The following is a 13,828-nucleotide window of genomic DNA, read 5'->3' on the forward strand; positions in this document are numbered from 1 at the left end:
ATACAAGACAAAAATTGTTTTTCATGTACACGCAGCTAGAAGAAGCACCTTTAACATTCAAGCAGTCTTTCTGGTGAGAGTTCATTTCCTTTATTCTTTTGTACAAAGAGATGGGACAGTGTATTTTAAATAGAATGGAAAATTTGAAATATCTTATTGATAGAAAAAAAACACACTAAGTCTCCCAATTAGCAATTGTTCCTTTTGGTGGTGGAGGCTGATGACGTACCATGACTTTACCAGGTGTATAATAATTTTTCTCTTCAAACTCATTCAAAGTCTGTTGCACTGGCAGCATCTTAGAATTGTCTCTGCTTCCAGTTAATCTTTAATTACATCAGGGTTTACAAACGCTTTCGACTGAGAAAAAGTGCTGCATATCGTGATGGCTATTAGTGGATCTTCCTGCTAAATGTTTAGCCATGATATATCCTTTAAACTAGTCTTTTCGTGTCATAGTAAGAGATATTTATGACTTCAAGTTTTAATAAGGTTGATGGAGATTTGTGATGAGTGCCCAAGATCACTGGTCTCTTGTATAAAGTAACTCATAAAAATCCAATGACTTTTAATTTCCTCTCCAGTTTTAAAAAAATTCTCAATGAACACTGAGGTATTAACTTCCTGATAACCTCTTTACCCTCTCTTAGCTTTACCATTACTTTTAAGGCAGATGAGGGAATATTTGGAGCAAAGAATACAGCTTATAGAAATGCTTGCCATATTTATATATCAAGGAAGTACACTCGTGCCTTTAAGAACTCTATCTCCTTCAGCAAAATTCACTATCAAGCAAGACCATTTCAGAAACCACTCATAAATTACAAAAATACAAAAAAGGAAAGATTTTAATATAAGAGTAAGTCATTTAGTAGGCAACCTTTGGCCTAAACCAAGACAAAGGAATTATGTAGATGTTCTAGAAGGGGAAATGAGAAATATCATAAAATTGTCAAGGTAAGGATACATTCCTCTTTTCTACAGATAGTGGTTTTATAGGTTACATTTTCTCTATATACACTCTGTGTTAGATATTGACCAAAATATGGAAGAGAAATACACTTCCTAAGGTTACAATAGTTCCCAATTTTTTTCAAATGGAGTCAGGAACTGCAAAGTATTATTTTATATTTTTTCTAAGTACTAACGTCCAATTTATTCTGAAGCAAAACCCACCATCGGGCTATGGAGATGGACGTTTAGTAGATGTTCGTTGTTGATGTTAAATGAGTTAGTCGTCGTCATCACCACCACCACCACCACTTTCTCGTCACTAAAAGGCAATTGGACACGAAATACTTTTGTGGTATTCCATGTTCATAAAAACTGCCCCGTGAGGAGTCAGACAATAAATGTTCAACTTTCTCAGAAAGCAGAGTTTCAGTGTACAAAGAATGATAATTCCTAGGGACAATGTTCTGAGTCAAATCAGGTGAGAACAATTAACACAAGTAAATCAAAAAGGAAAATCTCTTAACTCATGGCCATTTATCATCATCAACTAGTATCAAAGAATCTTACAAAGTTCCATTTGGTAAGAAATGCTACTATGAAAAAGGGGCTAAGAACATGAGGAAGAGTTGAATCTCAGGGCAACACTATTCAATATTACACAGATTCACTACTGCTGGTCAAAGCCACATCCCCCGACTCAGAACCACTGCACGCGATTAACCTTCTACATGTGAAGCAAACTATAGGGTTGGTATTTTCCTGTCTCTCAAAATCAGTTTTACAGACAAGCTGCATGGTATTATTTTTCAGATTGGGACACTGATACAAACAAAAGGTCAGTAATTTCCCTAAGTATAAGTATGAAAGATTTGGCAGTTACAAGGACCAATTCATTATTTTCCTGGTTCAGTTTCTAGGAAACTGGGTTTCTAGCGTTAAAGTAGATTCAGTAAAACTGGAATCAGTAGAAACGTTTTCTAAAAAGTGAATTTTACAGACATACTATTAACATTGTTACCTTTACTAACTGTGGGACATATTATAGAAGAAAGATTGGGGAATGTTAAACATAGGAGATGAAGCAAATTATAGAAAAATAAGATTTATTTTTTGCTCTTTGATCTTAACTTCAGCTGAGAAACATATGAATTTGTTTTTGAAAGTGTCATTATCTAATATTATAGTACCTTCAAATTCTTTATTAGCAACTCAACTTTCTTTGAAGCCCAATAAATGGAATAAGTAGCATAGAAATATGGCCTATGAGAGAGCTGCAGAACTGATTATGTTTTTAAAAGATTCCACAATCTCAATCCATTTTTTGCTTTTCCCTTTTGTTGCAGTGATTTTTTTTTTTTTAGGCAATTACATGACTACTATAGATATAAAAAAAAAATCACAGAATGGCTAGATATTATGGTACATACATACTATAAAACATATATATTAACTGTTTATAGGTGGATATTTTTTCAAATGTTAGCTTATGGAATAATTCAGAAATTTTTCAAAAATAAACCATAGAGAAAAATATATTTTTTGAATTCACTAAAGATCAACTAAGGTTAATTCATATGTTTCTTAAAATTTTTTACTTTTTAGCTTTAGCCAAGCAATTTGTTAGGTCTAGGTTATCTAAGAGAGTGTGTAACACAAATTAACTCACTTTTATTTCATAAATCCTCCAATGAAGAAAGCTGTGGATTGAACTCTGCTAGAAAAAGAGCCAGAAAGAACTCAAACACACTATCAGACCAAAATACCATATATAGGACACACATGTATGCACTACACACTTTTGCAGGATCAAACAGGACATGCATTCAAAACAGAAATGACAGTTGTGTCATGCAAGTCATCAACATGCCCCCCAAGAAGATTTTGGTTTCTCATACATACAACACTGAAAATTAAAAAATATATATATCTGTTCACATCTGGAATCTTTTAAAAAAGACTCAATCATGACTCAATGGAGAATATTTTAATATAAGCAACTATGAAATACTTTTGCTATGACTCATATTTACTTCTTAATTAGCTATAATTAGATGTTCCATGTTTGAGGGGCTTTAGTAGATACAGTAGGCTGATAGGGTTTTCAACTTGTTCATTTTTACTGAGTTCCAGAACTGGCAATCCACACAAGAAGAAATCATCCCAACCACATGATTCATGGAACACATTGTCAGTATTAACAGTGTTTCAAACACTCACAAGATAACTGATTTAGAACTCTTAGCACTTTGTGATGCTAAGCCCTCTGTATTTCCAGTTACTCATTTCTTCCCACTTTTGATAGCATTTCTTAACATTAATGTTCTATTTCCTACTTGATGGTTAGGATTTATTTGTCAATGGCTCTTGAAATTCATATCATCCATTCTCCATGTTAATCCATAAAAAATATTTAGCAAAGTCTTATAAACACAGGCATAAGAATAAACATGTGCTTTTCTGAACTAAAGTCTTAAGTTCCAAAAGCTTAAAATAGGTTATTTCTGAGCTAATAATCAACGAGAACAGAACTCATAATTTTGCTGTGTGAAGGTCAATGCAAAATCATCCTCTATTCCTTCTCTATACATCATTTTGAATATTAAATGGACTTGTGAAGCATTTAGTAACTGATTTCTGGTTTGCTGCATTATGAGTCTGAATTTCTCTAAATAAGATTTGTTCTTGGATAATTTGTGGAAGTTCAGCATGTCATTTTCACTGCAGCAATATGTTATATATTTCAGGCATATAAAAATTTAATTTGAAGATACATTGGATAATTGACTGTTTTTAACCAAGAAATTTCAAATGTATTCCAGGGAAATATATTTAGCCAATACTAGACATGTTACCAAAAGAAAAAAATACAGCGATGTGCTTCTAATTCATTGTCATCATTAGAAATCTTGAGAAGAGCAATATAGACTGATTTTAATCAGATTATCATTAATAGAATATTTTTAAGAATTCAAAAGGAAAATTAAATCATTATCTCCAATATTGTTTGTGACAACCTCAGGGATTTGAATACGGAAGTAAGAAGGAAACTTAAAATACCTTTCCCTGGACCTTTGAAGCATCCCATCAAGCATTCTCTAAGAATCCTCTTAGAGATTCATCCACAGCCTACTGAATAACCACTAGGTACAGAAAGCTGGACTAGGTTTTGAGAGGAGTCATCATAAGAAAGGTAATCAGAAGCAATAATTTATATATAAATATTTATGAATTATTATTATTTTTAACCAGAAGTGATGGGCTATAGGATGGAAGTGAGGTGAGGTACAATACAGGTATATTTTAGGCAGGAAAGGTCACATTGGAGAAAGCTTGGACTTGAGAGGAGGTGAGCTGTGTAGGAGTCTGTATGGCTGGATAAAGGTTACAAGTGAGGGAACACATGTCGCTCATTGGAGAGTCTTAAAGCCCTTCATCAGGAGTTTCCATTTCATTAGAGAAATAACCACAGGTCACTGAACACTTAGAAGGAGAATAAAGAGGCAGTTATAGAACTTGGTACAATGCTTATAGATGCTAAATAAGTGGTTTTTTTCAATAGATGCCTACAAATGGCATCTCTTATTCAGAGTGTCAAAATCTCCTAACTAGTGTCGCTTGCCAGTTTTAGAGATCTTAATTAATAAACAGCTCTAGAACTGCTATATAGACCGAAATAAACAAAGGGGAAAAAGCACAACTTTATGTCTTTGTTAGAAATTTTCATCATGTAAAGCATATGCTTAGAAGCCCCAATCCAAATCTAGGAATCCGATTAGCCAGGATACTGGGGGTCCCAACAGAATTTCCTGTAGGGGACCTTTCATGCTTCCTCCCCTGTCCCTGCCCCAGCTGCTTGTCAACAACCAACCCCAGGCTCCCTGGTTATTGATCACATCCACAAGGAGGAGCCAGTATAGCCACACTGGTCACTCTTCTCACTGCTTCTCAGTTGTGGCTGAGGTCAAGAGAGCTCGCCAGCCAGAGGCGAACTGCTGTACCTTTTCTGAGGCACTGGCCCCTGATAAGCCACTTGCTTCTCTGGTGAAGAAGAGAGAAGCCAGGTGAGAGTCCAACATGGGAAGGAAGAAGACACCGGTTTTCAGTTGCTGCAGCAGAATCAATCCAGTGCTATTTGGGACTGTGAAGGGGGAGGCATGAAGTAAGGCAAGCAAATGAAAAATACTCAGCAGTAAAAGATATTTTTTCCAAAAAGCTGGGGTAGCCAAAGAAATCTGAACCAAGAAAATGGCATGAAGATTTCGGGAAGAACTCTTTGTGTTAAGGGTGAATGTGGCTGGAGAGGTACGATAAGGAGAAAGAAAAAGGAAGAAAAGAAGATTAATAATACCAGATTTTTGATGTGTAACTATTTCATGTAACCTGTTTTCATTCCTATTCGTGTTTGATAAATCACTGATGATCAGTAACCAGGCACTATAGTATTTTAAAATGATCTTTTCTAATTAGAAAGACAGTGTGCCTAAATAAGTTTGAACGGCAGTGGAGATTGAAGGGTTTTTGCGAGAATGGTTGAAGAAAAACGCATGTCAGGAACTACTTTGCCTGTGCTGACATATAGTTCTGTGTAATTTAGAACTCAGCAGCTTCGTCATAAAGTCTCTTGATACTAACTTAATCCCTCAAACCCTCAGTTTGATGTTAGAGTATTTAATAAATATTCTTTTAATGTAAAAAATTAGCAGACCCTCCATCATCAAATCACCCAAATAACTAAAACAGCTGCCATGTCATTTGAATCCCCAGTAATACTGGCAGTTTGGATGGTTTGGAGACATGTCCTAAGACCTCAGGCACTTAGGTATTTTCATTTATGGTGTTGTCCTTCATTAAAATAACAAAGGATCCCCCCCACCAAAATATTCTATCACCAAGTTTTGTTGATTTTACCTCCTATAGATAAACTTCTTCATTTCTTTCCATCTCTGCCTCTGACAATTCTAACCCAAATCTCCATCATCTTCCACCAGGATTTTCAAAATAGCTCCTAGTTGGTCTCCAAGCATTCATTCTTACACTTTCATCTGTTTTCTACAATGCAGCTACACCACAAAAGGCAAATAAAATGATGCCACTTCCTATTTACAGACTTTTCAAAGGCTTCCCATTGCCTCTTTGGGGAAAGACCACAAACCTTAACATGGCCAACAGTCCCTATGCAGTCTGGGTGTCCCCCTTTCACTGTCATCATGCACCAGGATCTTTCACACTCTGTTTGCTTCCACCTTCTCTAAGCTCCAGTACTTTTTCAATTCTTGGAGTGCAGCTTGGTTTCTCTAGCCACAGGGCCTTTGCATGTGCTATTTCCTCTGCTTGAAATATATCCTCTCTTCCTGTGTTTTTGCCTTTATCAACTTCTATTCACACTTCAGACCTCTTCTCCCATTTGACTTACTTGGAGAATCCCTGTTCCCGACTAGAACAAATTCTCCTATATTTGCTCTACAGCAGCATGCACCTCCCTTTTATGGCACTTAAAACAGTTGTCATTTTACATTTCCTTCCATGATTATTTGATTTCTGAGCTCTCCACTGGATTTCAGTTCTACTGTATCCAAAGGGTCTAGCACAGGATTTGGCTTATAGTAGGTTCCTGGTGAATACCAGGATTATTTGAATAAATGAACACTTATACTTTATTCCTGTGTATGGATTAGCCAGCTAGCATATACTCCTTGGCTTGCACTGGGTGAAATAATACATTCTGAATTGGTGACTTTCAAAATGATGGGCTTTTATTTCTAAATGTTCTCTGTGAAAAAATGTCCTCACACACCCTTCCATCTGCGCACATGGGCCCATGCCTGTGCACATACATACATTCTTTCACAGTGCTAAGTTCTCACAGTAGGTATTATTTGATAGTACTTGTTCAAAAAGAAAATTTTCTTCCTCACTGAATGAAATATAGATACTTAAATCATTCTTTGCAAATATTACATATGTGCTCATTGTTTAATTTTTTTAAAGGATAGAGAAAAATACTTTGAAAAGGGTGAATTTTTCAATGAGTTTAAAACACTTCCAAATTTGGAGTTGTAATTCACTATTTTTATTTACAATCTAGGGAAAAATGCCAATAATACCTTTCCAGCAGAAAACATATACCAACTTTAATCACGCATTATTTTAAACCAGCAATACACACATTGCTGAAATAGAATATTTAAACTTGCCTAAAAAATTACGTCTACTCCTAAAATGTGTTGCAATCAGAACTAGTGAGAATAGCTACCAGTATGTGAAAGTACCCTGAGTCTAATAAATAAATTCTGGTAAATTGTGGCAGAAAGTGCACTGGCAAGCATACCGATGCAGGTCAAACCTGATATTTTTTAACGTCACTTCAACAGTGCTGGAGTAATTAGCTCCTCTGTATCCCTTGTCAGTTTCTCATAGCAGCACGGTGTGCAAGGAAGTGCAGACAGCCAGGGCTAGAAAATGGGTAACACCGGTATGGAAGCCCATCAAGAAGATGAAAAGTACTCACTAATCATTCATCAAACAAGTACCAGAAAGCAGAAACTCTATTGTAATTTCACCTCATTTTCTTTGTTATGGTACATCTGACAATATAATCAAAATAGTAAGGTCTGGACACCTCAATGTGGAAAAATGTAATCTCTGAATAAATACCACCATTTGCTACAAATAACAGTCTGAAATTGGAAAATAAAATAATGATAAAAGATGCAAATGTTTCCCTTATTTATAAGAGGTTCTGATCTGGAGAATAAAATAGGAAATTTGAATTCAAAAAGTACAATACAACTAGACTACTGGTACCCAGGATACTCACAGAAACAAAGAACAGGCCAGATCTTATGCTGTTTCTCTTTAATATTACCTCTGGGTCAGAGAAGGCTCACGACATTCAAACAAGTGAGAGCAAGAAAGCTACAACTAGGCTGAGGGGGAACTTACCACATCCCTGTGTTCTCCTTCTTTAGGGGTAAGGACGACTGAGAGCAAAATCATTCCAAGATCATGGTCAGGATAATGGGGATCTTTCAGTGTTACGGTCACATCCGTGGGCCTATGATATAAAATATTAAGATTTTGAGCATGAAGGAAACCATCGACAAAAGGCAAACTACTGAATGAGAAAAGATAGTTGCAAATGATATATCCAATAAGGGTTTAATACCCAAAATATATAAAGAACTCACACAACTCAATATCAAAAAAACAAGCAATTTGATATAAAAATGGATAAACATGTTTCCAAGAAAGACATGCAGATGGCCAACAGACACATAAAAAGATGCTCAAAATCACTAATTATCAGGGAAATGCAATCCAAAACCACAATATGTCACCTCACACCTGTCAGAATGGTGATTATCAAAAAAGCAACAAATAATAAGTGTTCGTGAGGTTGTGGAGAAAAAGGAACACCTGTACACTGTTAGTGGGAATTTAAATTGATGCAGCCACTATGGAAAATGATACGGAGGTGCCTCAAAAAATTAAAAATAGAACTATCATACGATCTAGCAATTCTACTCCTGGGTATCTATCTAAAGAAAACAAAAACAGCAATTGGAAGAGATACATGCACCCCTATGTTTATTGCAGCATTATTTACAATAGCCAAGATATGGAAACAACCAAAGTATCCATTGATAGATGAATGGATAAAAAAGATGTGGCATTTATGTGTATATATATCTATATATGTATACACACACACACACACACACAGGAATATTACTCAGCCATAAAAAAAGAGTGAAATCTTGCCATTTGCAACAATATGGATGGACCTGGAAGGGAGCATGCTAAGTGAAATAAGCCAGGCCAAGACAGATAGCATATGATTTCACTTATATGTCAAATCTAAAAAACAAAACAAATGAAAAAACTAAACAAAGCAGAAACAGACTCATGGATACACAGAACAAACTGTTGCCAGAAGGGAGGGGGTGGGGGAATGGACTAAATAGGTGAAGGGAATTAAGAGGCATAAACTTCCAGTCATAAAATAAATACACAGGGATATAACGTACAGCATAGAGAATATAGTCAACAATGTTGTAATAACTTTGTATGGTGACAGATGGTTACTAGACTTATTGAGATCATTTTGTAATGTCTATAATTGTCAGAGCCACAATGTTGTATACCTGAGACCAATACTGTATGTCAACTACGCTTCAATAAAAAATAAATATATAAAATATAAAAAAAGATTTTGAACTGTCATTAAATAAGCCAAAATATATACTATATATATATATATATATTTTATACTATATATTTTTTAACATCTTTATTGGAGTATAATTGCTTTACAATGGTGTGTTAGTTTCTGCTTTATAACAAAGTGAATCAGCTATACATATACATACATCCCCATATCCCCTCCCTCTTGCATCTCCCTCCCACCCTTCCTATCCCACCCCTCTAGGTGGTCACAAAGCACGGAAATTGAGTTATTTGTAGTGAGGTGAATAGACCTAGAGTCTGTCATACAGAGTGAAGTAAGTCAGAAAGAGAAAAATAAATACCGTATGCTAACACATATATATGGAATCTAAAAAAAAAAAAAAAAAATGGTTATGAAGAACCTAGGAGCAGGACAGGAATAAAGATGCAGACGTAGAGAATGGACTTGAGGACACAGGGAGGGGGAAGGGTAAGCTGGGACGAAGTGAGAGAGTGCATGGACTTATATATACTATATATTTTTAAGAAGAAAAGCAATTTTGTCTTCCTTTAATTTCCTGGTACAATTTTTGTTGTTATTAAAATAACATCAATGTATTAAGTTATCCAGTAAATCATGGGCCAATTGGGTATACTTGGATTCACTGCCTAAGTTTCAGCTCTTCATGGCGTTCTAGAAAGGCCGTGGGGCTGCTGGAAAGGCTAAGGAAATACAGCAGTATTAAGAAAACTGTAAGGCCCTTCTCTGTGATCTCTAAATACACAGAGAGCAATAGAGGCTATTTTCTATAAATTTGAGTCCAACAACTCAATGACGGTCTTTTACTGACCACTACCTTCCTTTTAGTTCTTTAAGATTTTTTTTTCTTAATCAGAAGTATGATTTAGAGTAAACAAACAAGTGGGAGAAGAGGAAAATATAAAATATAAATTGCCTGATATACATTATAAATATACTTTAAAAACAACGTAGAGTTATTTGAAGAACTTCTACTATTTAAAATAATGCTTCTATTTTTGGCTATTTAAACCTATGCCTAAATTTTTAGATTCAGAAATGCAAGGAAACCAGCACTTGGAAGAGGTGATCAATACTTAGAAGGCTTCAGAATTAGATAAGTATCTCTGAGGAAGAGATTATGAATTGCTCAATATTACCCACAGTAACTTTTAGAAAATAATGTAAAATACACATTCAACTGATAATGTGTAGGTAATATCTTGTTTACATATTTCAATTAATATTGAACAAATAGGGGTTCATGCCCTCCATAAGCCTAAGGGACTGTGGAACATTCAGCACCACACTTGAATCCTGAAATGTTGGCAAACTAGGAATGTTCCCTTGCTTGTTCAATCATTTATTCATTTAATTCACAAAACATGAATTGAACATATGTGATACTAGGTTCTGGGTAAAAACCAGTAGTCAAGACCAAAAATAAGATACTTGTCTTCATGGAGCTTAACATTTAGTAAATGATACTGTTGGATTCTAGTACTGGGGAGAGGGCTTGATGGGGAAAGTGGTCCAAATAAAAACTTTCAATCCTGGCTGCACCTCAGAATCAACTGGGAAGCTTTTAAAAAGTGCATAATCCTGAACTCTATCCATAATGATTCTGGTTCTGTAGACTGGGGGTGGTGTCTGGAAATCTATACATTTATAAAGGTCCCCAAATAATTTGGGGGAACCACAGGTACCTTTCAGTGCTAAGATTTTACAATACTAGGACACTCTTTCAAATGATGCTTAATTTACCAATTCAAGAAATGGTGTGATGAAAAATATGAACAGTTTTTTGATGTCAGGGGTTTTAATTGAAACATAAGTAACCTATCAAACTGATAATATACATAAATTACAATAGTTGTGATGCAAATTGCTCCAATATTAATTTAGTTGTAACTAATCATTGTGGTTTGATGATAACAACTTGTTCCTTTTATTTTAACAAATGCATATTAGGCATTATAGTATATATATATATATATATGTACATACACACATATGCATATATATACACACATACACACATATGTATTTATATGGGGTTACAATTTGATTTGGTTCATTTTCCTGTAAAAATGATTACATATAAAAATTAATAGCCAAAACTTCATTACATTTTTATAATGATTACATGATAAAGATTTAAGAACATTTGTAATTCTTTATGATGCTTATTTATTATTTTTTTCAAAAGCAATACCTTAATGCATTATATAGTAGCATAAGTATTTATACGACTACTATTATTATCCATCTGTCTACATCCAGAGAGTACTGATTTCTTTTTTTTTTTTTTTTCCGGCCCCACTGCGTGGTTTATGGGATCTTAGTTCTCCGACCAGGGATTGAACCCAGAACCCAGGCCCTTAGCAGTGAAAGTACGGAGTCCTAACCACTGGACTGCCAGGGAATTCCCATATTGATTTCTATACATAGAATGTAATGGTATACACAAATATTTGATTTTTAAAAGTGGTAATTTGATGTTTATGTGGTTTTGAGGGGAGAGTCTAGTTAGCTAAATACATAAAATAAGTAATGTGGTAAAATAAATACCAAATGCTTATACATAATCTTTTGTTTTTTTACCCATCTCATATGTTTTTCCATTTAAAATTATTTTTCACCGGTAATCTATCTTTAATAGAGAAAAAGAGAAACTTATGCTCTGTGATTAAACCTAGTAATTTGCATACCCTTATGCAGAATTTACAGAGAAAATAACCGTGGCCTTTACAGAAGAACAGCACAGCCCAGTCTAGCTGGAGCTCAGTTTCATGATAACAGACCACATACAACACCACCTAGGACTTCCTTCAGCCGTGGTGAAGCGGGGAGCAAACAATCACCCCGAGGTCAGGCCTGCTAGGCTCTGGGTTGGAATGAAGGACACATAGGAAGTATAGAAAAGGCCACTCCTTTGTCCAGTTTGAGGCATAGATAACCATTGGAAGACCACCAATAAGCTGCCATTGTGCTCAGACTACAACATATAAGGAGTTCTACTATTTATATTTCATCTACATTTAAAATATAAAGTTGTGATCTGACCCATTACTCTGCTTTCCACTATTCCTGCCACATGATATAACATGATCATCTAAACCAGCGGCCCCCAACGTTTTTGGCACCAGGGACCAGTTTCATGGAAGACAATTTTTACACAGACGGGGGGTTGGGGGGTGGGGGATGGTTTCAGGACGATTCAAGCACATTACATTTATTGTGCACTTTATTTCTATCATTACTACATTGTAATATATAATGAAATAATTATACAACTCACCATAATGCAGAATCGGTGGGAGCCCTGAGCTTGTTTTCACTTGCCACTCACTGATAGGTTTTTTTTTTTTACATCTTTATTGGATTATAATTGCTTTACAATGTTGTGTTAGTTTCTGTTGTACAACAAAGTGAATCAGCTGTATGTACACCTACATCCCCTCCCTCATGAGCCTCCCTCTCTCCCTCCCCATCCCACCCCTCTAGGTTGTCACAAAGCACTGAGCTGGGGGGCTTCCCTGGTGGCGTACTTGTTAAGAATCTGCCTGCCAATGCAGGGGACACAGGTTTGAGCCCTGGTCCAGGAAGACCCCACATGCCGCGGAGCAACTAAGCCCGTGCACCACAACTACTGAGCCTGCGCTCTAGAGCCCGTGAGCCACAACTACTGAAGCCTGTGCACCTAGAGCCTGTGCTCCACAACAAGAGAAGCCACCGCGATGAGAAGCCTGAGCACCGCCACAAAGAGTAGACCCCGCTCGCCACAACTAGAGAAAGCCCACGCACAGCAATGAAGACCCAATGCAGCCAAAAATAAACAAATAAATAAATAAATAAATTTATTAAAAAAAAAAAAAAAAAGCACCGAGCTGATCTCCCTGTGCTATACAGCAGCTTCATGAGTCTGCAAGCAATGGATTTATTATGCTCTCTGTGCAGTCAAACCTCTCTGCTAATGATAATCTGTATTTGCAGCCGCTCCCCAGCGCTAGCATCACTGCCTCAGCTCCACCTCAGATCATCAGGCATTAGATTCTCATAAGGAGCACGCAACCGCGCAACCTAGATCCCACGCATGTGCGGTTCACAGTAGGGTTCGCGCTCCTATGAGAATCTAATGCTGCTGATCTGACAGGAGGCGGAGCTCAGGCGGTAATGCGAGTGACGGGGAGCGGCTGTAAATACAGATGAAGCTTCGCTCGCTCGCCTGCCGCTCCCCTCCTGCTCTGCAGCCCCATTCCTAACAGGGGTTGGGGACCCCTGATCTAAACCATCTCTTTAAAACCACCAAAGATGATTTGGCAGCCTCCTTTGTAATCCATTCCAGCACTGCTGGACCTTTTAAAACCTATTTTTTCTTCTGTAGTATTAATCAAGTCTTATCTCCTATGTTGAAATACATTAAAAAAATAAAAGCCCATAATTCGGTGCAAGGAATGGTTAATATTTATAATATTAATTTAGTTATAACTAATCATTACTTTACAACTAGTCAAGCAATGATAAGTTAATGTAACTGAGTAAATACAACCAATCTGCCTCCACTTTCGGGCTACTCCTCAGTAACCTAGGATTACTGATGATGGCAAAATTAGATTCTACTTCGGCTTAAGTGATAAGAGTGTTGCTATTTTCGATGCATAGTGTACTCATCTTATTTCCTATGTG

General features: G+C 36.2%; 1 protein-coding gene across 12 annotated transcripts in view; it reads right to left on the reverse strand.

Moving 5' to 3' along the window:
- The window catches only part of MCTP1 (multiple C2 and transmembrane domain containing 1), a 557,626-nt gene that overhangs the window by 237,143 nt on the left and 306,655 nt on the right, over nucleotides 1-13,828 (reverse strand). For 8 of the 12 annotated variants that reach the window (XM_059916783.1, XM_059916780.1, XM_059916781.1 and 5 more), the window contains exons 5-6: nucleotides 7,897-8,008; nucleotides 2,621-2,668 (exon numbers count right to left, since the gene is read on the reverse strand). In XM_059916783.1, the coding sequence (XP_059772766.1) occupies nucleotides 2,621-2,668; nucleotides 7,897-8,008 (160 nt within the window). The remainder of the gene's footprint in view (nucleotides 1-2,620; nucleotides 2,669-7,896; nucleotides 8,009-13,828) is intronic. The other 4 variants (XM_059916784.1, XM_059916782.1, XM_059916779.1 and 1 more) reach the window with 1 other exon arrangement.

Source organism: Balaenoptera ricei, chromosome 3 (genome assembly GCF_028023285.1).
Source record: "Balaenoptera ricei isolate mBalRic1 chromosome 3, mBalRic1.hap2, whole genome shotgun sequence".
NCBI lineage: Eukaryota > Metazoa > Chordata > Mammalia > Artiodactyla > Balaenopteridae > Balaenoptera > Balaenoptera ricei.